Genomic DNA, 27,021 nt, shown 5'->3' with positions numbered 1-27,021 from the left:
GAATATCCTCATTAATGAGTAAACATTGCTACGACACAAATAAAGTCAATAGTCATAAATTTGCCTCGAGATTTTCACTTGATATACTTCTTGACTAACTTCCAAGCTCACTAAATTGATTGCTCGTCACTTCCATTTATCAAAGTTTCCCAACAAGAGTATTCTCCTCTGGGTGTACAAACATGTGCATGATCCAATTCATTGCTAGCTTGGTAGCCGCTTGATGAATATGTACCACACCCAAACCACCCTATTCTCTTTATTCAATTGCATTTTGCTAGGCCATGCTACTCCAAAGAATCAAAGATAGAAGCTATAGAAAAAATGCCAGAACCTAAGACTCTAACCTATTATGGGATTCATGACCTTTATTTGGATTTTTAGTAGTAGTCAATTAGTGGACGGGCTACTACGACCTAAGACTCTAACCTATTATGGGATTCATGACCTTTATTTGGATTTTCAATAGTAGTCAATTAGTGGACGGGCTACTACTACAAAATCATAAGGTGGTGCTATGATGAGCATCTTTTGATTTTGGATCACTATAGTTTGAGTTGTTATGAGCTTTGTTCCATTTTCGTGCTTTTATATGACTATGTTTACCTTCGTTTGGATATCTTGGGTCAATTAGATAACCTTTAGTTTGGTCCCAAGATGCTACATGGATTTTCATACATCAATCTTAGCACATGTTCTACCATAGATGGCTGCTCCAATCAAAGGTTTCTATGGGTTGAGCTTCTATAGGCGATACTTAGTAGCACTAGGCCTTGTTTTGGGGGGTGTATGATTTTCATAATTGCACTTGTCATCGCTAATGGGTTTTTGTTTTTAGGATAAGGGTCAAATGGACGGCTTCGTGTCTTGTAATGGAACAAGATTTGGTGGGCCTTTAGGAAATTGCGACACCAAGAATTTTTGCCACATATGGTCCCATATAGATATTTGTGCATGCATTCTTTAATCAAAGTGGTATGCACTAGGACACGTGTGGGTCAACTAATGTTGGTATTGCATAGGGCTATTGGGCATTGGTGATTGGAATGGTTGGCATGTCTATAAATCCAATGGAGCAAAGATTCATGATAGGCTTTTTTGCATTTGGAGTGGCATGAGGTATTGTTTTAGGGTGTGTATGCCTTTTTTTACCGCACCCATTGTGCTGATTAATTTTCACCATGGCAAGGGCCAAATCTACAGATTTCTGTCTTGTAATGGGACAAAAATTGGTGTGCCTCTAGGGAAATTTGGGACCAAGAATTGTGCCAAATAATTTCCCACAAAGAATTTTGCATATGCACATTTTTATTAAAAGCCAACAGTAGGCACCTAGATAAGTGTGGGCCCACCAATGTTGGTTACCATACTACATGGGGATGTTTGATATTGGTAGTTTGAATGGCTCCAAAATTGGTAGTCCTATATACCACAATGGAGAAAAGATTCATGCTAGGTTTTTTTGCATTGGGAGTAGCACAAGGCTTCTTTTCAGGGTGCATATGCATTGTTTTACGGCACCCATTGCTAACTAATTTTCATTAGGGTAGGGCCAATATCATGGCTTTGTGTCTTGTAATGGGGCAAGGCTTGGTGTGACTCTAGATGAGCAAGGGAACAAGCACCTTGATAAATCTAGTCCCATACAAAGGTCCGCATGTGCACTTTTTTATTAAAACCCTAGTGGCATATGCAAGGACATATGTGGGTCCATCGACATTGGTACTATATAAGGCTATTGGGAATTGGTGGTCAAAATGGGACCAAAAATTGGTAGGCCTATAAATCAAAACATAACATATACTCATGCTAGGTTTTGTTGCATTTGGAGTAGTTCGAGGTTTTTTTTAGGGTGCGTATGCCTTTCTTTATCACGTGTGAGGTATTGTTTTAGGGTGTGTTTGCCTTTCTTTACTGCATGAGTCATTGACTAACTTTCATAAAAAAGAGACCAAACCCATGGCTTCGTGCCTTTTAATGGAACAAGACTTGGTGTGCCTCTAGGTAACTATGGGGCCAAATATTGTCCCATACAAAGGTCTTCCACTGTACTTTTTTACTAAAACCCTATTGACATGTACCGGGACTAACCAATGTTAGTTTTGCATGTGGATGTTGGGCATCAGTGGATAATATGGGACAAGAATTGGTAATCAATAAATCACACTAGAAAAAAGATTCATGATAGGTCTTATTGCATTTGGAGTAGCATAAGACCTTGTTTGGGGGTGCTTATGCATTTTTTTACCACACACATCCTTGATTAATTTTCATCAGGGTAAGCCCAAATCCATATCTCTACATCTTGTAATGGGACAAGACTTGCTGTGCCTCTAGGGCTTATGCACTTTTTTACCACATGTCCTTGATTAATTTTCATCAGGGTAAGCCCAAATCCATTCCTCTACTTCTTGTAATGGGACAATACTTGATGAGTCTCTAGGGAACTATGGGAGCAAGCACCATGCCAATCTTGTCCCATACAAGGATCACACACATACGCTAGAAGCACACCAATGCATATTTTTTAACACTCATGCATGACTATAGTATGACGAGAAATATTTGGAGTGTCCTCCTCAATTGGGATCATCCCACGGTAGCATCTCTTGCATATTAACCTCTCTTTCTTGCTCCAATTGCTATCATCTCTTTATTTAGCCACATAAGCTCTCTTTCTTCTAGACAAGATCTACTTTTATGACCCATTTGATTGCAACTATAGCAAACTATAGATTTATAGGAACAAAATCAATTTGGAATCCTATTGATGCAAACCTCCTTACATGAGCCATCTTATAGAATTGGAAATACCTAATAGAATTCCTTTGTCTCAATTGGGGATGTCTAGGGAGTTCATAGTTTTCATTATATTGAATCATGTGCAATCATGAGAGTGCATGAAGGTGAGGTGTTAAAATGGGAATTGAGCTAAAATGAACCTCACTCTTGGAAGGACATGTGACAAATGTCCATAAGGGCTTAATCCCACATACAAGTGGGTAGCCTATGTTGAAGATATAATTTCTTGAGGGAAGGGAATCTCATTACCCCTAGATCCATTGTAGGGGATGAGGCTCCGAGGAGTGGCTATGCGACTAAGGGATGGGGCTCCCTCCACTCTTGCTGATGTGGCAACATCCAAATTTTCAACATGGTATCTTAACTACTCATGAGTAGGAGGCATATTCTCCACATGGAACAAGGAAGAACCTGAGCACCATGGTATAAGATCCCACACCACACACGAGCAAAAAAAAGGGCAGGCTCCACAATGTACTTAACATGGAGAGAATATTACCGCAATAAAATGGCAGACAAAGGAGCATTATTTGACTAAACATAGGGCACACAAAGTCATGCACTCAAAACGACTCTGACAAGATTGCTTTAGTCAACCGGCACAAAAGGATTGACATGAATAGCAAAGTTGACAGCAATAGGTCAGAGAGAGCTATAGCAGCACATTGTACCATACAAACTGTGCACTTCAAGTGACGTTGGCTAACAAGCTTGACACAACCAATTTGCTAGATGCATAGTAGCAAATAGATTGGCAAAAAATTAATAACCGGCAACAGATAATCACCAACAACGTAGATAGCCAGATAATGGGCAACATCTAGCAATTGGATGGACAAATCAAGGGAGGCAAGAAAAAAAAACAGGGGTTTTCAAGGCCTAAAATCCCCTCCTCCTAAGGAATATTTCACACACAAATTAAGTGTGAGTTATTCCTTAGGAGGCGGCCTTGAAAGCCCATTTCCCACACAAGAGCAATTGTAAACTAATGAATACACATGCAAGTAGCCAAAATTCATGCAACCAAGAAGATTCACACTAGTTGAAGCTGGAGGACCAAGAAGTCGCACGCTTCAAAAAAACATGAAAGTCATGAGCCACAACATGAAACCATTGATAAAATTAGAGCCCACAGATTGCAAGGAGTATGACAAAAGTCAATGACACGATAGAACCCTAATCATGATTGAGGGGTGCTATTGATATGTCTGCAATCATAAGAGTGTATGAAGGTGCCAGTGTTAAAAAGCAAAGAGGGCTAAAATGAAGGTGATAGTGTTAAAAACCTCACCCTTGAAAGGACATGTGGCAAATGTCCGCAAGGGCTTAATCCCACATACAAATGAATAGCCTGATGTTGAAGGCGTATAATGCCTTGAGGAAAGGAGACCTTGTTATCCCCAAATGCATCTTAGGGGATGATGCTCCAAGGAGTGGCTATGTGACTAAGGGATGGGGCTCCCTCAAAATGCAGCACTTGATGATGTGGCACATACAAAAGTGGCCACATCCAAATTATCAACATATTAACCATTCCTCGTGGCTAGTTTTCAAACATCCCCTCAACTTGATCTTGAGATTGCTTTTTGTTAATGCATCTTAACATACCTTTTTGCAACTTATCCATTCTCATTATTAAGTAATCTAACAAATCCAAGTGCTTTTTCTCCTCAATTGATGATTGAACATCCTGCCTCATTACAACTTAGAATTGTCTCACATACAATTCACTCCATAGACATTGATTGCTAGAATGACACATATAACTTCTTATAGGCACAAGATTTGGAACATTCATGGTAGGGTGCTTGGAATCACAACCCAAAATGTAATAAGGACTCCCCACATGGGTTGATTGTTACACGGATGGTTATAGAACTAACATTTACCTTTGTAGGTCTTTAACTTTGACAATGCACATGTTGAGTGAACCAATTCTAAATAGGTAATCTCTATAAACAAGCTGACCTACTTGCTTGATTGACTAAGTGTAAATCTAGAATGGCCAACTAGAATCTGTTTGGACAAGGACTCCATCCTAACTATTTGATTGAATGGACTCAGATCAAGTTGACCTAACTGATTTCCACATGCTTCTACTTGCAAACTCCTAGATTAATAAGTGCATCAATGTCATTTCAAAACCACTAACACAACATGCTGCAATCATGTACATCCATAGAGCACAAACACACCCACACTAGTAACAAAATGGTATTCCTATTTTGTGCTTCTTCAATCCACTTAACCATCCACATGGCAACCTTTCAATCTTCCAATGTAGTCTATACCACTCTTGATTGAATGGACAATGCAAACGACAACAAAAAGATGTATCCAACTCGATTCACTTAAAGTAATAAAACAATTCTTAATGTTGACAAGTAAACATTCCATAGAAATAGAATGAAAATTGATAGATATAGTCAATGCTTTGTAAAAGATGTTCATAGTATTCAAATATGTGTAATCATTGACACGAAAATGACAAACTGATTTGGACTTGGCATCCTCCAACTTGATGGACTACCTTCAGCCTCAGCAACCTACTCATGAGCCAACTTCCACCCTCCATAAGCCTTTAGTCATTCCAACAATCGATTTATGTGTATAAAGAAGTTAATGAAAGAGTATTTTGACTACGAAATAAGCTTCTGTTACGTAGCATCGCCATGATAGCATGGGAAGACCCATTATGGAGACTAAGGGTGTGTAGTGTAGCTAGATAAGATTGACTATACATTAGGTTTTCTTCAATATAGTTTAGATTCCATCGATTCTAGACCGAGCATGCCAACTTCAACATCATGACCATAATGACTTGGCTCTCCCTACTGCTCTCTTGTATGATTAATATATAGAACATGGAATTAACATTTCAAATTACAAAACTAGAAGGTTGTTAACCCATGAAAATAAATTATTCTTATTGGATGCAAGGTTTTGCCACTTGGCTATTTGCATGTGGCTATGTATTCATTAAAGATGCTAGATACCATCTCTCTCACACGAAATTGTGGATGAGATCTCCACTAACGCACAAAAGGTCAAGTGAATGTGGTGGGAGAGGCAATGAGAGCTCAAGAGTGCAAGCGCATGGAGTGAAGCTCTGATACCATGTTACAGAAGCGATATAAATCAGGTACAGCACACACAACAAGAGAGGGCAAGATGGAGGAAGCCTTCTTGTTCTTGTAAATTAAGCATCTCACCCCAAATCAACATAAACTAAGCGTGCCCATATATGCGTGGGCACTAAGAACACCAACACAACTACATCCGGAATACGGGATAAAATAAGTTGTGTTTTTCGCTTATTGGTCACGTGTGCTCCACCTATCATTGATGAGCAGGCAAATAGAGACGTACATCTCCATACATCTCAACAAATCGTTCTACTACTGTGTGATCAATGTATTGCGAACGGTCTTGGATTATGGCTCTGCACCCATCATCAATAATAAGCAATGATACAATGTAAACGACGTTTCCTCTGTTGTTACCTTCTACCTTCACATCTCAAAACATCTCTTTGCTTCTCTTTCGCATTGCCACATGCCTAGACTCATTGTTTTTTGAGATGCCGAGTCTTGGTTGTAAGCCATCCTTTCGGCTTGTCTTTCTTGTTGAGTTTGCTTCTGTGATCGTTTCCATCTGGCGAGTTATAGGCGCCCAGACTTCCAATGGTTTCTATGATAGCTCCTGTTCTCAGGCCAAGACTATCATTACAACTTCTATGCAAGCTGCAAAGAACGGCCGTTGATGTGTCCATCCCATCCAAGCACCTCAAGCTTCTCTTCCATGATTGTTTAGTAGCTAAGGCAATTCTACGGTTTACATTTTTACACATGCAAAATCTGATAGTGGTTCACAATTGTGTTTTTTTAAAGGTTTTTGCTTTGTTTGTGTCTCCCTGTGCGATAAGTAGAGGATGCTACAAGTTCTCAACTAGGAAAGACCACATCAACTAGATGTAGCCATCTCCCTAGAGATACATTTGTTCTCTCCTTTGTCATCATTGTAAGAACTCTTGTGCTAAATTGCAAGGTTGCAAGTGGCTCCATTCTTCTAGACTAGCCCATCAAATGTTGCAGAAAAAGTCAATCCTGCCACTGCCAGTCTTGTAGGTCTTGATACCATTAATGGAATCAAGTCTACTGTGGAGCTGGTGGGTCTTGGTGTTGTCTCATATGCCGATATCGTTTTTGAGGCTACTCGAGATGTTGTCGTGGTGAAAATCATTTCCTATCCGTCAAAAATATATGATACCAAAGTTGTAGACACCTTGTTAATATGTCACTTGAGCTTCCCATTTGCAAACGCTCTTGTTTACCTTTGTTTCTCGACTCCATTCAAAACACTGCAACTGTCATTTGAGCTTGCCAATGGAGATTAACTTTCCAATGTGCGACAAACATTGGAATCTTGGGGGTCCTTGCAAGGAATTCCAACAGGTCGCAAGAATAGTTTCATGTTATCTACTTGCGAATGTGCATCTTGATTTGGATGAGTTGTTTAAGCTTCTTTGGAAAGAGGTTGTCTCTCTAGGACCTCCCCCAAATAATAAATACGTCCAACTAGAATATTACCGCTCATGTGCTCTCTTACAAGCATCCTACCTGAGAGTGTAAAATGGTGGTGGTTCTACAAAACTAAGTGCATAGTCAGACTCGACTCTAATTCATAGAGCACCCACACATAAATTTGACACACTTTTGGTTCTACGATGGGTTCCTTAAGGGTATGTAAGATCGCATCGAATCCTTAATTCGATTGTGCCCACCTCTTCGCTGGGCTACAAGAGCATATTTTTTATGGACGCATTCCAACATGTAATTTTTTCTTTGCTTCATTGTGTCTGTCACGTGCACATGTCTGATCATTAGCATCCAAGTCATGGATTTGTAGTTGACGTTGCCCCATCTAATTGTACATGCCGTTCAATCAAAGGAGCTTTTATATATTGATGGTTGTCCTACTTCCAAGCATGTGATCTTTGGATTGCTTTCCATTAACTTCCATTCGACCAAATTTCAAAGGAAATCATTGTAGCTATTTTCAGGAAGTTAAGGACTTCCATAGTTTTTATTGCAATGCTACATCAACAAGTCTGAGAAGCGGTAGACAAAGGTGTGAGAAGGAAGGGTAGCATGAAGGCGATGATTGCGAGTTCCAAGTTTGTGGAGATGAGTTTCTTAATCTTGGCGAAGAATTATAGTTGCAGCTTGCTTCTCCTCATCATCATTGAAATAGTAGCTAAATGTGTACACCTTCCAGTGTCAGGATGGAAGAGACTTGGATTGAGGGCTTGTAGAAGTGTGAACTAGCGCCTTTACCGTCCAACAACAAGACTCTTTACTCTTTTCAAGTAGGCCTTTTGAATGATAAATATCATTCACAGGGGGCGAGGGGAGGCTGGGAAGTCTAACATACGACCATTACGACACTTGAATAACCCTATTTAGTATAACCTAACCCTATCTAGCACTTAACCTAACCTTTGTTTCGTTTTGAATCGCCTTGCGTGCCGCTAGTGGCGATTCTTGGTTGGGGTTTGCCTCCTGCACCTCCCACACCTCAGCTTTTTGTGGTGATGTGGATTGTTATCAGGTTGGATGGTCGCCGCGACAAACAAGAATAGGTAGTGACGGTCGAGAAGCACGGACAGAAGATCAGCTCCTTAAGGAAGACAAGAAGCTACACGACACAAGAAGCTGCACGACGATAAAGCGGAAGGATCAAGCAACCGCCGGCGTTGATGGTTGTCGCCGCTTCGTTGTGAATTCAAAGCTTATTAATTCCGAATCGGCTTCACAACGAAGACCACTGGAGCGCAGGTTATATCTACATCGTCAATGTATGAAGGCATGGGTGAAACTCAACATTGATTTGAGCAGAGGTCGCTTCTAAATCAAGTTGCTAGTGACGAGCAAGTTGCAGTGTGAAGAACGTCACTGGCTTCCCTCTTCCTCCTTGCACCTTATGAATTGAGTCACAAACGGCCATCAATCATCGTCAAGCCTCGGAGGATCCGACCATATCTACCCATATCTGCTTCTCTTGGACGATACTCCAGAGCAGATAGATCATCAGCTTCAAAATCAAACTACCTTGATGGACCGCTTTTCAAGAGCTTGCCAGAGACCTTCGTGACTCTCGTCAAGACCCTAAACATCAACTAGCCAAATTAGCGCTGACCCTCATTGACTTGGCCCCACCTTGGCCTTCATTACAGAGAGCGTGTGCATATATACGCCATCCTTAAGAAGCTCGAGAATACTACCAAAACATTGAGGAAGGACGAGAGTGCAACGTGGTTTAAAACTATGGTAAAGAAAAGATGATCTAAAAAATATCATAGGCTAGATGTATGGGCAGGTGTATGGCCTGCAAAAGGGCCTGCAAATGGCGCAGTTAGGGCAGACCACAGGCTGGCATGAGGGTAGGGGTGCAGGGCATCCTAGAGGCCAGGTGGTGCAGCGAAGGGAGGGGCTGCAAGTGGGCAGCACCCTGCCCTTTATAGAGGGGAAGCAGGCTGGTCAGCTGGCCAACCAGGCCGGCCAGCACACTGCCCCACAAGGGCAGCCCACAGACCCATATATGAGAAGCTGTGAGGTCGGTTGGAGGGCCTGCTGGGTCAGGCAGCAGGGCATCAGGTTGGTGCACATAAGGGGGGCTACCAGCCCCTATAAAAGGGCCCCTTGGGGGGCATTTATTCATCTAGCAAGCCAGCAATTTAGGGAGCAGCAGGAGACTCACCCTCAGGCCTACCTCCAGGAGGCAGAGTCGTCCCAGAGGTGCTGCAGACTGAGCTCATCTAGGGCTGCAACCTAGCGGCGCCGAGGGGGGGGGGGGGGTATTGCAGGGGCTTTCATCCTTCTTGAGGGTCACTGAGATTCACATTTCATGACTAGCTGTCAAATCAAATGTAGCATTACTGCTATGGAAATCCGCATGATGGCAAAATGACAAAATCGCTCACATGTCGATTAAAATGGTATCAGAGTACGTGGCACTCAAGTAGCCAGAATTACAAAGCTAATGCCTCGGGTCCATCAAGGCCTGTGATGACTTTCCAACAAAATACAGCATTGCTACCAGAAGAACGATTAAAACAAATAATAAAAATGCTTCATGTCCAATCTTGCTGCTGGTATTTGTAAAGGTCCGCCTGCAAAGAACACAAGTTAGAATTTTTTCACAAGCCAAAAGCACCACATAAGCAGCAGGCGCAGTGCAATAACCAATTTGTTTTACTAGGAGTACCTTTTAGACAATACTCCAGATGAACAGCATGCTTGTTGAATTGCTTCTACACAATTCAGTGTCTCCAATGCACATTGATCATTCTTTTTAATCTGCAGCCCAAAAACATAATGTTTGAAACCACTTTCAAGATACCAAGGAAATGGGCACCAATTTGACTCTGACACAACATCTCTTCTCCATCAATAATTGAGCTATCGTGCTTGTAAAACTCTCATCCACGTATAGAAGTCTTAACAACTTTATGTTCTTCACGTCCCATCTCCCAGCATAATGCCATCAGATAGCACTTCTACTGAGATAAAATGCACAATGATTCCCTAGAATCTTTTTAAGGTTAAGTGGCATCATTGTATCATTTTAGCTCTATTGGCAAGAAACAGGTTCATATTTCCATTGCATACAGGAAAGATGCTACCACAAAATCCAACCAAACTGTGCAATCATTTTCCTTGAGATTGTTAGTCATATGAACAGAAGGAGGTAGGAAAACCCATGCAGAAAATCAAATCATTATTAAAGGTCGAAAGCTGATTGAAGCAAAGGCAACTCACTTTCACACCAATCATGCTACTGAAGTCGAAGAAAGCTCCATAGACATCTGCCATGTTGTGAGTCTGAGCCATGATGGTGGCAGTTAAACCTGTTCAGTTATCAGTTTAAAACGTTACAACACACATCTATCCAACATCACTGACTATTCACATAATCAAGGTAAAAGTGTGATACTAAATGCGTATGTAATTAAAAAAATTATAGTGTACAATACAATGATGATCCTGTAGTTTCAAGCCCTGGCTAACCCAGGCAGCCATAGACTGGAATCCTGAGAACTCTGAATGAAACAAGATTTGGGGGGGGGGGGGAGGGGGGGGGGGGGGGACCATCATTCTTGATGGGAGTATGTGATTCCACCATCAACCTACACCTCCACCTCCACCTCCACCTCCACCTCTACTTCTAACTCCACGTCCATTTGGACCACCATCACCTCCAGCTCCACCACCTTTGCCAGGGCTTGGTTTTGCACCCCTTTTGGTAAAGATTTTCCCATGATTGATCTTCTAGCTTGTGGAAAGTCTGGAACATTGTTACCAGATGCTGGTGGCTAGATTCATTGCCTTGTGGGTTGAACCACAAGAATCATGAGTCATCTCTACTCTCCTTGCCGCTTCCTCAATGCCTCCATACCAGATGTTCCTCCAACCGTGCTTTTTATTCGAGGATTTTCCTCCCCCTCTTGCCCTTGATTTTCTTTGGGCTTGTTCCTCTCGTGGTTGTTCATGCTATGCTTGTTCCTCTTCTTCAAAAGTCTCGCCAGTATTTTTCTCTTGGTCTCTAGAGGATAAAGGTGACTTATTAAAGCTGAACTGTATTCTGAAAATGGATCTCAAGCTTATCTGTAGCTACAAAAAACACCGCACATGTACCACTCATGTCTAGCGATTTTCTTTAACCATAATAGCCTAGTGCATTTCCTGAACTAAGCATCATATCCACAAATAAGATGAATGCAATATGCACAAGAGTTGGCTCATTGAATTTCAACTCCAGCATGGTCCCACGAGTCATAGCATTTGAGGCACATTGGGTGCAAGCTTTAGGAGAGTTATATTTTTGAAAATTTCAGGTGCGAGCTTCTGGGGATTTTTTTTTTTGAAATTTCCACCGGGGCGGAAATTGTTATTTTTCAAATGTATGCTGCACTAGCCAGACTGAAGCGTCAGTGCTTTCACTCGCACTTCCATGACCTAGTATCAAGCCTCTTCTGTTTGATCCACTTGTCCATCCAGTGTAACATGCAACGGTTATCTGATCGTGTAATTCACAACAAGACCTTCTTTAAACCTTTAGTGAGGAATGAGCGTTGTTTACCATAGAGAGAGAAAGGAGATGAGGGTAGAGAGAGAGTACTAATGATGTAGCCCAAATATTGAATTTCCAGCAATCTGAATTCACTTTTCTTTGCGTTGAGATATAGCTGGTTATCATGTAATAACTGTAGGGCACATCCTTAATATGCTGCTCGGTTGTCATGGAAAAGATAAGGATATCATCGAGAAAGATGAACAGACACTTTCCAATATACTCTACGAATACCCGGGACATCATCTTGTTGAATGTTGGTGGCGCATTCTTCAGACCAAACGGCCTAACGACGAACTCCTAATGAGCTTGCTCAATTCGGAAAGCTGTCTTTGGGATGTCAGCTTCAAAAATCCGGACTTGATGGTAGTCACTCTTGAGGTCAATCTTTGAAAAAAATCTTGCACCATTGAGTCTTTCCAAGACGTACTCGATGCGGGGCATAGGAAACTTGTTGCTTAGTGTAAGCTTATTGAGTGCTCTGTAGTCGACACATAGTTGTGCGGACTTATCCTTCTTTGCCACAAATAGAATGGGTGCAACAAAAGGCGAAGAAGAAGGTCTAATAAACCTTGCGCATAGTAATTGAGACAATTGCTGCTCTAACTCCCCCTCCATAGACTTTGAAAGTCGATAAGGGAACTTACTTGGAGGTGTCGAGTCCAGAAGTAGATCAATGCAATGGTCTTCCAGTCGGTTGGGAGGCAACTGGGGTGGTAGATCGTCCCGGAGCATGACGTCTTTGAACTCTTTGAGTAGATCCACCATTGCTTGCCCCATCGGAGGAGCGGCTTGAGCTACAGTGATTTGGCACTAGACATAGACAAGTGCACACATGGCATCCTTACGGGCGGCGCGACTTGCTTGAATATGAGAGATTAATGGAATCCCTGGTATGCTCCGATCACCGCGTATCATGGCGGACTTAGGGAAACCTTCCACAATCGTGAAGGTGTACTGCCGCCAATCACGCGTCGGAACATGCTCACGAAACCACTGAATCCCGAGGATCATGTCGCACCCCATCAAAGGAGTCAATATAAAATCCCGCGTGAACATGGCCTTCTGAACTGAAAAAGTGAACTAGATGATCTTACACATGATGGGTGTGCGCAAGCCGAGCGTGAACCCGTCCACTGGAAGCTCGTGAGGCACCAAGGTGCATCCCATTGTCTTGGCAAGCTGAGGGGAGATGGCATCTTCTGAACTCCCCATATCGAACAGGACAATAAACTGATGCCCATTAGCTATGCCGTACGCTCGAATGAGCGCCTTCTTTTGACCTGAGAAGTCACTCTCCTTCTTACCTTAAAAGATCACCGTGGGAACAGCGTTCAAAGCAGGGAAGATGACATTCGTAGCTGAGGATGGAGACGGGGCTGAAAGAGCCAATACATTGGCGACGGACGAAGCAAGTGCTTTCGCAACCTTTTTGGCAAGCCACTTCGGACAATCCTTCTTGCCATGGTCAACGATCTGGTGGCAATGAAAGCAGCAATGTTCTTGGTGGTACTGCCTCTGCTCGTCGGGCTGTACCCGCTTTAGCCTTCTCATCCAAAGTCATCTTTGGCTTGGACTCGTTCTTTTGACCAAAAGCCTAGCCGTCTTTCTTTTGGAACTGGTTGTCCTTTTGATGATCCTTACCCGTTGTGTTGTTTGACTGCTGCATGGCTTTGGAATCTTTCTGGACCTGCTTGGGCTTTCCCCCATTCAGCATCATCTCTTGAATCTGTGGGAGAGTTAACGCCTGCTCGTAATCCGACGGGTCGAAGTTCCAAATGGTAAAACATATGTCCATGTCTAATCCTCGAATGAATTGCTTCATTTTGGCGCTCTCCGTCACGCCCAACTGTTGCGCCAGCGTGATGACCTTGTTATTGTATGTCAACACAAGCAAACCATTCTGGGAGAGACGAGTGAACTCATCCTCTAGGTTAAGCATATATTGGGGTGTGAGAAAACGAGATTTAAGGTCGGCCATAAACGTTGCCCAAACGAAATTCATTTTAAACGTTTTTGGGTCAGTATGCTTACTAGCCCATGTTGCCACCAAGTCACCGCCTCACCTATAAGATGAGGGGTTGCAAGGTGGACTTTATCTAGCTCATCTTGAATCCACGCTAACGAAAAATGAGCTACAAACTGATGAATAAATTGTAAAATTGTTGAATGGTCACACTTACCATCATACTTAACAAAATTTGGAGTGGACCGAGTGAGTGGTGTTACCTGTGTCAATGGCGAAGCTGTGGTGCAGACGGCCGCTCCACTCAAACTTGCTTGCATAGCGGCTAACATCTATTTGTGTAGGAGAAGCATCGCCTTTCGGTCTAGCTTTTGTTGCCTCTCTGCCTGGGCGAGCTCTGCGCATTGTAGTGCCTCCTCATTTTTGCATTCCTCTCGCATCAACAAGAGCAGTTTTTCAAGATCTGTGGTTCCTCTTTCTTCCAACGGCTTTTCTGCTTCTTTTTCCTCCAAACGTTATTTTGTCTTATCTAACTGTCTTCTGCTTTCTTCCAGTTGGGATGAATGTTCTTCGAGTTGCTACAGCAGGACCCGATTCTGCTCTAGAAGGTTCGCCATCACTTCGTGAGCACTTGGCGGAAGCGTATCTTGTTGGTAGTCTCTCCTCTTCAAAGTCTTCGAGGTTGAAATCTTTTCCTGACCCTTCCATGGCGCTTGATTGTGTGTCCTTTCCTGGATCTCAACACAACCATACACTCGCGGTAGTCAAGCTGGATACAGATCGAAGCTCTGATACCAATGTAACATGCAACGGTTATCTGATCATGTAATTCACAGCAAGACCTTTAAACCTTTGATGAGGAGTGAGTGTTGTTTACCATAGAGAGAGAAAGGAGATGAGGGTAGAGAGAGAGTAGAGTCGACATCCGATTGGGTCCCTGTACCCAATGAGGGTCCCCTCCCCCAATCAAGGGAGAATTTGCTTTATACTTGGAGAATTGAGAAATACAAAGAATACTCTTTGAGAGAGAATGGAATGCGCTTTTGAAGAGCTCACTATGCACACGTATAGCAAACCCAAAGACCTAAGAGGCAACGCCGACCAGTACCGAGACCTTGATATTGTCCACACTAACGATGTAGGACGCTTCTGCAAGGCAAGGGAGAGGCTCGTGCTGTCTATTGGAAATGCAGGGTTACTACGTGAGTGAGAGAGTGATAGCTGAGAGTAATAGATACTGAGAGAGAGCTGAGATATGATTGAGAAACTAGAGCTAAGTAGGCTGTGTAGCCTGTAAAGAAAACTGAAAAAAGCTGAGGAGACAGTGTCCAAACCTCTCTCCGTTTGCTGGTCCAAACCTTCGACTGTTGTGCCGCGTGGACACCTTCAAATCAGGCTGAACTGATGGCCAAGGGACTGAGGCTAGAGCAGAGCCAGAACTGAGGATCTCAAGGGCTACACAAGGAGGTTGGAGTGGAGCTTGTAGGAGAGCTGAAGGCAAGAGCACTGAATGAGGAAAGAGGGCAGCCAAGGGGCCCTTTTATAGGGCTGGACTGAGCCAACCCAGTCTGTGAACAGCCGACTGAGTCCGTCTGTTTTACAGACTGGTTGGCCTACAACCAGCCTATAAAAAGCCCTCCCTGGCTCATTTGCCAGGGGAGTTTTTGGGCAGCCATTGCAGGCTGCCTCCCCTGCTTACCTGTCCAGCCTTTGGGGACCCTAAAGGGACTCCTAACCTAAGCTAAGACCTAAACTATAAGATGGAAACACTTAACCTACTATTCTCTAGTGGGTACTAATGAACAAGAACTGACTTACTGACTTGACCTAAGGCTGAGAGACTGACCTTCGTAGCTTGTGCCTGACTGTCCCTGGACAAGGGCTCACAAAGGTGTCACAGCATACGACAAAATCTCCTATCTGGGAACTATAATGCACTTGTCGATGTAGCCAGTGTGTCACCTTGCACCCAAGTGCAGGGGTGCATGTGACATCCAGCTACGATGTACAGTAGTTCTTGTTGGGGGACAAACTATCGGAGACACATTGGTCCCACATAGACAGATTGCTTCTTGCTCGGATGATCCACAACAAGCCATTACATCAAATCATACCAGCACAATTTGGGGCTACCCCTCTACAGCCCGATGCAGCCTTCCAAGTGGTCACTTATCTCCATAGAGTCAAGGACTTGGTACCACGACATCTAGATAGCGCAGATTGACATGACTAGCCCTCACTTAATCTATGCCATTGGAGGCAAAGGGGGATCAAAGGAACTAGTATGCTCCGAACGCAAATGGTTTGCATTTTGGGTTCTCTCTCACAACATCACTAGCCTATTTTTAGTGGCCCACCCCTTATTTTCATTGGGACACTAGGAGGCGCAGGCTCATCTCTCAACAGCCCTGTGATTCTATAAACATGATGTGGTCTTACTTTCCTCTTCACTTGAGGGCCTCTAGTGACACTTGGATGCACTCCATACTTTCTACAAGACACATAGATCGATCTTGGTAAAACCAAGGTTATGATCTTCGACACATCCAAAGTAGTCATGCACACAATCACCCTCAAGGGGTATACCAAGTGAAGGTCATCTCATCCTACACATTTGGAAGTACTCTTCTTTCGCTAGATTTTCACGATCAGACCAGTGATGCAAGCCCATCTGAGCAAGGGGTACGCCGCGCTTGCTAGGCTTTAGTTTCTCTCACTCCAAGATCCTCGGACCAACTCTTCTCTTTGATTCATTGTTCTGCCTAGCAGGCACGTATGGGAGTCCATGCTAGAGGCTCATATATTAGAGGTGGATTGGGCTTGTGTGGAGAGGCTCCAGGTTCTCTTTTTCCTACGAGCCATCAGATCCACACCAGATCATTTTGATTGAGTTGAGGGTCCTCCCGCTCATTGACGCAGCATTCCAAGTGCTCACAGACCTCCACCTAGTCGGGGATTATGGTTCATCAACCTCAAGGCCGACGACACATGTTATCATGGTTGGCCCTATCTGCATTCATGAGTTTAGCAACTGTGGACGATCAGAGATGTCGGTTTGCCTATACATTCAGATGATTTGAGAGCATAGGGCTTCAAAGTTCACATGGACAGATTCCCACCTTCCAATAAGACTTAAGACCCTCTCTATTCCACTCACCTATCAAGCTAACCACAACTGTCGTGGGTGACAGTGGCACTTTTCCAATAGAGAGCCACGGCTAGGAGACCACCGCAGACCAAGCCACCTAACCGATGCCAAGACTCTATCATGAGTCTCAGTTCCTCACATAGAATACCGAGGACCGCCACAATGATGTTGTGCCCATCGTCTCCATGGGCTCAAATACTTAGTGTTAGTGTTTGTGTTTATATTTTTATTGGGTGTGGATGCCTATTTAGTGGCTCCATCCATTCAGCTCATTGTATCTGGTTCTTTCAATCTCATAAACCCTTCGGTCTTTAAAAGACTTTAATAAACTCTCCCTTATCACCAACCCTGTTTGGCCTCTACATCGATGAGCCTGAGACTTTCATGGGGGCTTCCGGAGGGACCGGTTGCTCACTTGCCGGGATCATCATCAGGATTCTTCTTTATGCAAATGACGTGGCACTCTTGTCATCCACACCCGAGGGGCTCCAGTGACATCCGGATGCACTGCATGCTTTTTGTTTATCCCATGATTTGGAGGTCAACCTTGGCAAGACCAAGGTCATGATCTTTAACACCTCTAGAGCAAACATGCAACGGAAGCAGTTTACTCTCGGTGGGTCACCAGTTGAGATCGTATCCTCATACACTTACTTGGGGGTCATCTTCTCCGGCCCGATCTTCACCATGAGACCAGCGATGCAAGCCAGACTGAGTAGGGGATACGCCTCACTGGCTCGGCTAGAGAGACAGTGCTTCTACTCCCACTTTCAGGACCCTCAGACCAAGGCTCTTCTCTTCGACTCCTTGGTCCGACCAGCCCGTATGTATGGCAGTCCTTGTTGAGGACCTGACATGGGGGACCTGACATGTCAGAGATAGAGTGGAGACGGGTGGAGCGCCTGCAAATCCTCATGCTCTCACGGATGATCCAAGGGAAACCATCTGTACCACATGACATCATTCAAGCCGAGTTTGGTGCTTCTCCACTCCAGCTAGATGCAGCCTTTCAGACCATCACATATCTACACCGGTTTAGATCATATGGGGATTGCACATCAGGGACACAGAGGTTGCCATGATTGGCTCTCGATTCCTCCATGAGGTTGGCAGCAGAGGGAGACAAGCGATGCTAGTATGCACGGACTCACAGATGGTTTGTGAGACTAGGGTTTCACATCGATAGGATACCTCCTTTTCAGTACAGTTTAGATGCCCCTCCGGTACTCCCACCCACCATCCCGATCGGGGCACACACCAACCAGGTCATTCGAGAGGATCTCATATAGCTACACACCTTTAGGACCTGGTTGGAGCCGAGGGAGCTTCCAATGAAGCTGAGTTTCTACAGAGATTACTGTCTTCGTATTTTGGAGGAGGGATTTATCACACCACCGGGGTACACTGAGCTTCATATGCCTCACTCACTACGAATCTCCATCGCACAGTTTCGGGTATCATCACACCGCCTCCGCATAGAGAGCGACAGAGCAGACGGGATCCCTAGGGAGCATCGCATATGCATATTGTGCAACTGTCAGGAGGTTGAGTCACAAGAGCATTTTATTTTCAGGTGTCCAGTGTACTACGAGATCCGAGGTCGCTACCACTGTCTCTTCAGAGACAACTCCGGGCTCCTTTCCAAATTCCTCGCCTACCCAGATCACAGATGCCTCGTGGCCTTCATTCACGAGGGGGTCCGACACAGAGAGTACTTACTCAGATGACGGGGCTTGGCCACACCATCAAACACCTCTCAGAGTAGGATCACAGAGTTCTTCCCATCGAGTGACATCGATCATCCAGTCTCTAGCCGCAGACGTGACAGAGAGCCCGACCCAACATTGCAACACGACACACGAGACATCGAGGGAACACACTGATCACTCTCGGGACCTCCCGTCATTGTTTAGACCCAGGATACGTCCCACGGGAGTCACAGTGGCTCTGGTCTTGTGTCGAGCCTCCTCCAAGAGACCGAGACGCACGGGACCCCTTGACGGACGCCAGCGTCCCATCACCGGCTATGCACCAGCTAAGGCGACATGACATACGGAGGATTCTGTTCTGCTCTAGTCTTTTTTCTTTTCATTGTCATACCCAAAGGTATTTGATTATGTATGATCAGACTTAGGATTCAGCACGGGTGATGATGCTCGTTTTAGTAGCTCCACCCTTATTGTGATTTGTATCAGGTTTTCTTTCAGTCTCATAGACCCATCGGTCTTCCAAAGACTCTAATAAAAAATTTTCTTTCTTTCTTTCTTTCTTTCTTTCTCTCCCTCTCAATTGTAGAGCCAAGAACAAGGGTGCACCTCCAAGAGTAGGATAGTCTAACAACACGAACACACAATATTGATTGCAAACATTCCTTTTCATTGGAACACTCGCAACTTGCATTCCTAATACAAGTCTCCACTAGCTTAGTGGCATCCAAGAACCTAAGCTCACAATCAATAGCTCGTTTGAGACAGATCATCAGCATGAGGGGCACTCTCTAGACTGAATAGATTCTTTTTGCTTTAAGTGGCTTTTGCTTACGCTCGTCTCATAGGCTACTTCTACCTTTGGCAAAGCTCTGTGTGTGTGTGTGTGTGTGTGTGTGTGTGTGTGTGTACTAAGAGGGAGATGAGCAGCCACACAGAGGGTCACGGGCAGCGAGCTCTTGGGCAAGCGACAACACTCCACCTTGGACCACATCTTCACCTTGAGGGCTCTCATTGAGGAGGTGAAGTCAAGGCACTATAAATTCTACACTTGCTCTTTCGTAAGGCATTTTGATATTGTCCCACGTTCCCGCTTGATCAGGAGGTTATAGGGGTTGCAACTCCCAAAGATCATGATTTGGGGGGTTATGAGTCTATATGAGTCAGTCAGAGGGAGAGTACATGCCCCGGGAGGTCTATCAAATTGGGTTGAGAGCACTATATCAGAGTGAAGCAAGACTGCCCCCTCTCACCGACTCTCTTCAGGCTCTATATCGTTGAGATTAAATCCTTTGTAGATCAACTAGGTGGAGAGGGTTCACTTCTAGCTGACCTGATGGTGAAAATACTACTGTACGCAATGACATAGTTCTCATATCATCCTCAATAGAGGGGATTGGAAAAACACCTAAAGGCTCTGGAGATGTTGTGCAGAGAGAGACACTTGACAGCTAACCTTGGAAAGACTAAGGTTATGATCTTCAACACCTCGCGAGCAATGTCCCGTCATGTACCAAGATGAGCCAGTGGAGATAGTGCAGTCTTACACATATTTGGGGATAGTGTTCACCAAGCCAGGTTTCACGATGACCCATGCAACTACAGCACGACTCACACGAGGGCGGGGTGCTCTGGCTCGACTAGAGAGGCGTTGCTTCCAGGCACACATCTAGGACTCTCCGACGAAGGGTTGGCTTTTGGACACCCTAGTGAGACCGACTGCCATGTATGCACCACCTTTCTGGGGGAGTGACATTTCAGCGACAGAGTGAAAGAGATTTGAGAGGCTACAGGTGACTATGGAATCTAGGATGATTTGGAGTAAGCCATTAGTCCTCCATCAGATTATACAGGCAGAGTTTGCCATGACCCCTCTCCAAGTTGATGCCATCTTTCAGACAGTGACATTCCTCCACAGAGTCTGGGCCTTATCCCAGTGGAGATTACCAAGGCTAGCATCCGAGTCTTCAAGGCAACTGGGAGAGAGCGGTGTTGATGCAGCATGGTACACATGGGTATCCACAAGGTTTGGTAATCACGGCATTCAGATGGACAGACTTCCTCCCTTTCAGTACAGCATGGAAGCACCACCCGAGATGTTCAAACGAGATGAGATCAACCGTATCATACGATTGGACCCAATATTTTTTCCATATGTTACCATATGCATACGTCATACGAGTACGGAAGTATGATTAGAGTATGGTTCAGCCCCTGGGGCTGAAACATATGTGATCCTAATTTTACCACCAAAAAATCAGAAAAATATAGATTGTACACATTAAATTGACATAGAGGTATTAAACTTTCAGCTTTAAACTTAGAGCTTGTATTAATTTTAAAGTCATCACTCATGAGTCATGATTCATCATTCATGAAAGACTCCAAAGACCACAATCATCTGGATTCTAGATTTTGATACATAGTGTCAAATGATGGAATCATAGATCATACATCAATCATCAATACTACACCAAAACATCATAATCAAAGGAAGTAGGTACTAGTAACTACACCAAAATATAAAAGGCAAAACATCATAAAGAAAAGGCTACCACAGCCCGGAAATAAAAACTGAAATGCATGGCAATTCACAACCGATGAGGCTCAAGCCTCAACTACATCTTCATCCTCATCCTTTTGCTCATCCTCATCCTCATCATCATCTGCATCAATGCCCCCACCCTCCTCCTCATCACTATCATCCTTGTCTACCTCGCCATGGGACTCCAAAAGACTAGAGCTGCTTCAAGCTGCAGCAACCACTGCTGGAAAACCACACGCATGCTTTATCGATACAAGACTGTCTATGAATGAACCCAAAAAAACTATCATATGTGTGAAGAACCGCCATCCTTCCTGTAAATGTAACAAGAGGGGATGCAATCTCTTCTCCCTCTATATCCGCTTGCAAAGTGAGCAGCCTATCATCATCCTTCTCCTTGTCGATCATTTCCACAGCCTATTCCTTCTTTTAGTATGGATAAGAGAGAATGTGCTCCAATTCCTCTCACAAGGAGAAGCACATGTGCCTCGCGAGAGCACTGGAAGAGCTAACTGCTGCAAGTTTGATGTGTGAGTGCCAAATATCTCCCACCAGTTCATCCCTTGGTGCATTCTCTTTTCATCCTTCACACCTGCACGAGCAAATGTGCCTGACATGGACTTGTAAATATCCAACTCATCACATAAGGTGCCCTGGCTGTCAACGTCAAACTTTGTGTACCGCTCTATGACATCCATCCACCCATCATGCACCTCCATGTCACCATCTGGATTTTTTCTCTCTCCAAATAGGATGGAGAACAAAAGCTACCACATGCAATGGAGAGGGCATCATTTCCCACCTGTCAACACAAGGCTCTAACATCAACCAGCTTTGAGGAGTCAATCGCATCAATAGTAGGTGCACAAAGCTTCAAAATGAGTCTTGCATCCTGATCCCATCAATAGTAGGTGCACAAAGTTTCACAATGAGTCTTGCATCCTGCCAAAATACAGCACCCAATATAAAAGAAGACACCTGTTGTTCTTTCACAGTGTGACACCTTCTTCTTGTAATACCCATCACTAACAACAATGCGGCACAATCCATTGTATACCCTCTCATCCAACAAGTTTGCTAACATGATAAAGATGTAAGCAAACCATGTTTGTGCTGGCTTCACCAATTCCTTCTTGCTGAACTTTCTATACATTGCTAACCCAGTGTGTTTCCGAGTAACAAATGTCACAATCATGTTAACATATGCCTTCACCCATGCATCCTCAAACAGGAGGTCAAGGCAATGGCATGTGCATCTAGTATAGAAAATATGAGGCCACTCTTCCTCCACCAAATCCCCTGCCCGCACACAATTAGATGCATTGTCCATACACACCTGCACCACATTTTCAGCTCCAACATCAAGAATGGCATCTTTCAGTATCCCAAAGATGTACTCCCCTAACTTATATTGCCCACTTGTGTCCACGAACTTCAAGAAGGCTGAGCCAAATATGCATGAGACCATGATATTGATTATAGGCCGGCGCCGAGTGTTAGACCAGCCATCACAAGTTATGCTGCAGCCATATTTTTTCCACTTGACCAGCCATCACAAGTTATGCTGCAGCCATATTTTTTCCACTTATCCCGGAACTGTAGCATCTCTTGATCTATGCATACTACTTCATTAGTTAGCTCCTATGTGTGCAAAACATTGTAGGATGGATGCTTGAAGGTAGGCCCAACTTGGCCAATGGCACGAACCATCTCCAAAAAGTAAGGGCTCCTCACCTTCCAATGAGGAATATCCTCTGCAAAGAAAAAACGACGGAGAGCAATGTATGCATCCTTCCGTGCCTATGACTCCCATGCCTTGGCCAAGGCTCCCTTTGACATCTTCTATTTCTTTTGTTTTGGCTCTCATGCCTTGGCCAAGGCTCCCTTTAACATCTTCTGTTTCTTTCACATTTTTGGGAGGAGCGGTAAACTTCTCAACCCCCAAGCCCAAGAAAATGTGTCCTTATGCGGGTACGTCCTCCATCCCATGAATGAGGGAAGTATTACATTTACAAGTGTATTGGCCCTTCCCCAAAGGCTTTAATGCCTCTACAAATTCCCATTTCGGTCCTTTTGTCTTCCCATTTATAGGTAGATGACCTACAAGCTGCAAATTTGTAAAAGAGGGCAAATAAGGCAAAGGAGCAATTTCCAAAAAGAGTACTTAAAGCCATAGCTGCTGCAAAATGGGAAAAGAGAGCAGCCATAGCCATTTCCTTGAAGGCTTGACATTTGGAGCAGATAGAACGTAGAGGCAGGCTGCATATGTATGGTGACCACTCATGTTTGGAGCAGGTAGAGGCTGCACAAGGGCTGAGGTGAAGGGCTGACTCCTCAGCAGTGAAGGGCTGAGGTGAGGGGTGACTGCGTATTGAAGAAAAGAAAGGGCAAAGGGCTGCTTATATAGGCCTTTGAGAGAGCAAAGTTGGTCGTACAATGAAAGGTACGGGCGAGTTGGGTGTACAAGCAAGGTTGGGACTCCCAGGGTGTGTGATAGTATGGCGTATGGATTTAAAAATGCGTGTAAATCGTTTTTTATAAGTTTGGACTCCCAATTTTTTTGCCCCCCAAAAAGCCACGTATGGATGGCCGTATGGTATACTGTACGGACGGACATACGAAACACGAAAATATGGAAGGCGGCTCAGCAGGACAGCTCCGAATTGTTGCAGCATGTCACCAAAGCAGAAGGCGGCTGTTGTAGATGTGTTGTAGACGTCTGCAGCAGATATTCGGAGGCCTCGTGTGCTCCAAAATGCACACAGCAGCAAGAGAATGCTCCGAAATGCAGAGCCAGACCAGTACGCAGCACTTGGAGGCGTGGAAACTGCTCGGAGGTGGCGACTATGGCGCTGGAGCTACTTGCAAGTGGTCTGGTATGCAGCAACAGCAAGTTGAGGCTGCCTTGGATGTCGAAAAGCTCTGAAACAGCCTCAAAATAGCCTTGGGAACCCTCACGTGCAGAAGAAAGTGCCGACCAGCCAGCCTTCAGGGCGCCAAAGCTGTCGACCAACAAGCAAGGAGAGGAAAATGAACACTCTCAAGGAGAGGACAAAGGAGGCAGCAGGAGATGAGGCAGTGGCTGGCTGTGAAGGAGGCAGAAAATGGAGACTAAAGGCTGCATGGAGAGGTAGAATGAGGCAGGGCTGAGGTGAGATAGAGATGGAGGCTAAAACCGGATTAGGGTTTTGAATTAGGGTGAGGGATAGGGTGACACGGCAGCTATGGAAGGTGGCTCTGATACCATGTTAGAAACATGGTGGAGAGAGAGAGAGAGAGAGAGAGAGAGAGAGAGAGAGAGGGTTAGGGTATGACGAAATGATGCTCAAATGAAGACAGGCTGAAGGCTTTCATTCATTCATCAACTATGACAAGATAAGTGAAGTACAAGCCTTATATAGGCTACTCACTCACACACTAGCACCTAGTGCATATGGGATAAGTCCCATAATGACACGTGGCACTCACATATGACACACACATGAACTAGTACACCAACACACTTTTTGGCTATGATATCTCCAACACACGTAACATTCCCTTAACCTTAAGAATGGTTTACGTCCTCGAAAACGAAATTGGGAAACCTCCTTTGGAGATTGTTTACCCTTTCCCAGGTTGAACTCTCTTCAAGTCTATCTTTCCACTTAACCAGACATTCTTGCCATATTGTATGTTATGTTCTTTTTTCTTGTCTATCTAAAATTCTTTCTGGTTAGTGGTAAAGTAGCAAGTTCAATGAGCTCAACTAGGACTTCATTTTCAATGACATTATCATCATCTCCTAACTTTCTTTTCAACCTCCTCACATGAACAACTAGATGTACTCTACACCGCTCTAGTAAGGCTAATTTGTAATCAAGTTCTCCGATTCTTTCAAGTATTGTGAAGGGTCCACAATACCTAGGAGACAACTTTGAACATTACCTGTCTTTAGGGATTCTGAAAATTTAGGTATCCTAAGATGGACTCTCTCATTTTCTTCAAACTCCAACCTTCTGCAGTGGGGGTTTGCATAACTTCTTACTCTCTCTTGAGCCCTTCGAATGTGAGCTTTAGCTCGCTTAAGCATTTGATTCATATCTTCAAGAAAGTCTTTGCGTAATTATGGAATTTTAACCTCTTCATTGGTTGGAATAAAGTGAGTCATCTTAGTCAATCGATCCACAATCACCCACACAGAGTCGTGCTCCCTCTATGTCCTAGGTAATCCAACAATAAAATCCATGGAGATGATTTCCCTTTTGCTAGATGGAATCTCTAATTGGTGTCGGAGACCTACAATGGGTTTAGGAGACCTCCTACTTTAAGGCGTTCAACCTTATTGACCTGGCATTTTTTGCACTCCAATACATAATCTTTGACGTCCTTATCTATTCCAAGCCAAAAGAATTGCCTCTTCAGAAGTATATATGTCTTCTAGTTTCCCAAGTGTCCAATACTCGGACTATCGTGACACTTTAAAAGAATTTGACACCTAATGTCATCATTATTGTCATATGCATGGTGTACCTAGGATTGGATAGCAGGTGAACGTGGGTTACGGAATAGCATAGGGTTGGATGGCTATTTTTAGCCGAGATTGCTATATGTAGAGATTGATTCATATATAGTGCTCGCTTTATATGAAGGGAGCTATTCATAGCATTGTGCTATCTATAGCGGGTTTCCTTCTATATAGAGGGAGGGCCAGTGCTATTGTGTAGTTCAGTTGAGCGCTCCTTAACTGATGGATGGGGCTTGTACCCAGGCCGAGACTCTGGCCATCTACATGGCGGATCATAGGTGATGTATCGAAGGTCCTCTAGACGGGCTCAGGTGGTATGGGATGCCTGGGTTAGATACGTGCCTATGGATGAGTTGAGTTGTAGCCCACGTGCTCGGGGGTGGTCGGGAGGATCGAGACACCTGCGCTATGATTTTGGTTGGATTGAGGAAGAGATTCTAGGTGAATGATAGGGTCAGATCCTACGGGGTCTTGTCAATTATCTAGGATACATGCTATACCCTTATAGAGCAGATAGCCATCCTCAATCGTATATTTTTCCACTTGAGTCCTTTATCACCTACTTGTGGTATGTCACCATTTTCATGTGACTTCTCAATGAAAGCTCGTTGATTATTTGAATCCCTCTTCATAATTGCTTTACACATTTCAGAGAAAGTGAGGATCAAACATACATTTTCCTTTCTGGACATCATTCTAGAATTGACTAAAACTCAATTCATTAAAAATTGGCATTCGGCTTAGTGAGTCTGCTATCACATTGAACTTCCAATTCCGATATGTCAATTGGATATCAAACTCTTGCATTATTTCAGCCCACCTAGCTTTTCTTCCTTTAACCTCTGGCTGATTGCAAATCCATTTAATGCTTTCCTCATCAAATATGCAAATATGATCTCAAATTTGACACTACACAAATAGTGCCTCCATTTCTTCAAAGCATAGACTATAGCATACAATTCCTTCTCATATGCCGAGTTATTCCGTTCGGCATGGTCTAACTTTTTGCTTTCAAAAGCCACTGGTCGAAAAGTACCGCCCCAACAACAAAATCACTGGCATTTATTTCTATTGGGATTACTACCTTTAAGACAGGAGTAGATGCTATGGCTACCTTTAACTTTTCAAATTTATTCTTTCAAGGTTCATCTCACATGAAGGTACTTCCCTTTCCCTTAAGCTGATCCGTCATTAGAAAAACAATCTTAGCATAGT

The 27,021-nt window shown here is 44.0% G+C and overlaps 1 protein-coding gene across 1 annotated transcript in view; it reads right to left on the bottom strand.

Moving 5' to 3' along the window:
- Nucleotides 1–9,758: 9,758 nt before the first annotated feature.
- The window catches only part of LOC147889174 (squalene synthase 8-like), a 100,364-nt gene continuing 83,101 nt past the window's right edge, over nt 9,759–27,021 (bottom strand). The window contains exons 10-12 of the mRNA XM_087391235.1: nt 10,623–10,711; nt 10,069–10,160; nt 9,759–9,973 (exon numbers count right to left, since the gene is read on the bottom strand). Of these exons, the coding sequence (XP_087247361.1) occupies nt 9,841–9,973; nt 10,069–10,160; nt 10,623–10,711 (314 nt within the window). The 3' untranslated portion in view covers nt 9,759–9,840. The remainder of the gene's footprint in view (nt 9,974–10,068; nt 10,161–10,622; nt 10,712–27,021) is intronic.

The sequence above is a fragment of the Dipteris shenzhenensis genome, chromosome 20 (genome assembly GCF_047967505.1).
Source record: "Dipteris shenzhenensis isolate YYH24624 ecotype China chromosome 20, Dip_SZ_1.0, whole genome shotgun sequence".
NCBI classification, from domain to species: Eukaryota; Viridiplantae; Streptophyta; class Polypodiopsida; order Gleicheniales; family Dipteridaceae; genus Dipteris; species Dipteris shenzhenensis.
Note: the sequence above shows the minus strand (reverse complement) of the source record. Positions and strands in the feature narration are given on the sequence as shown.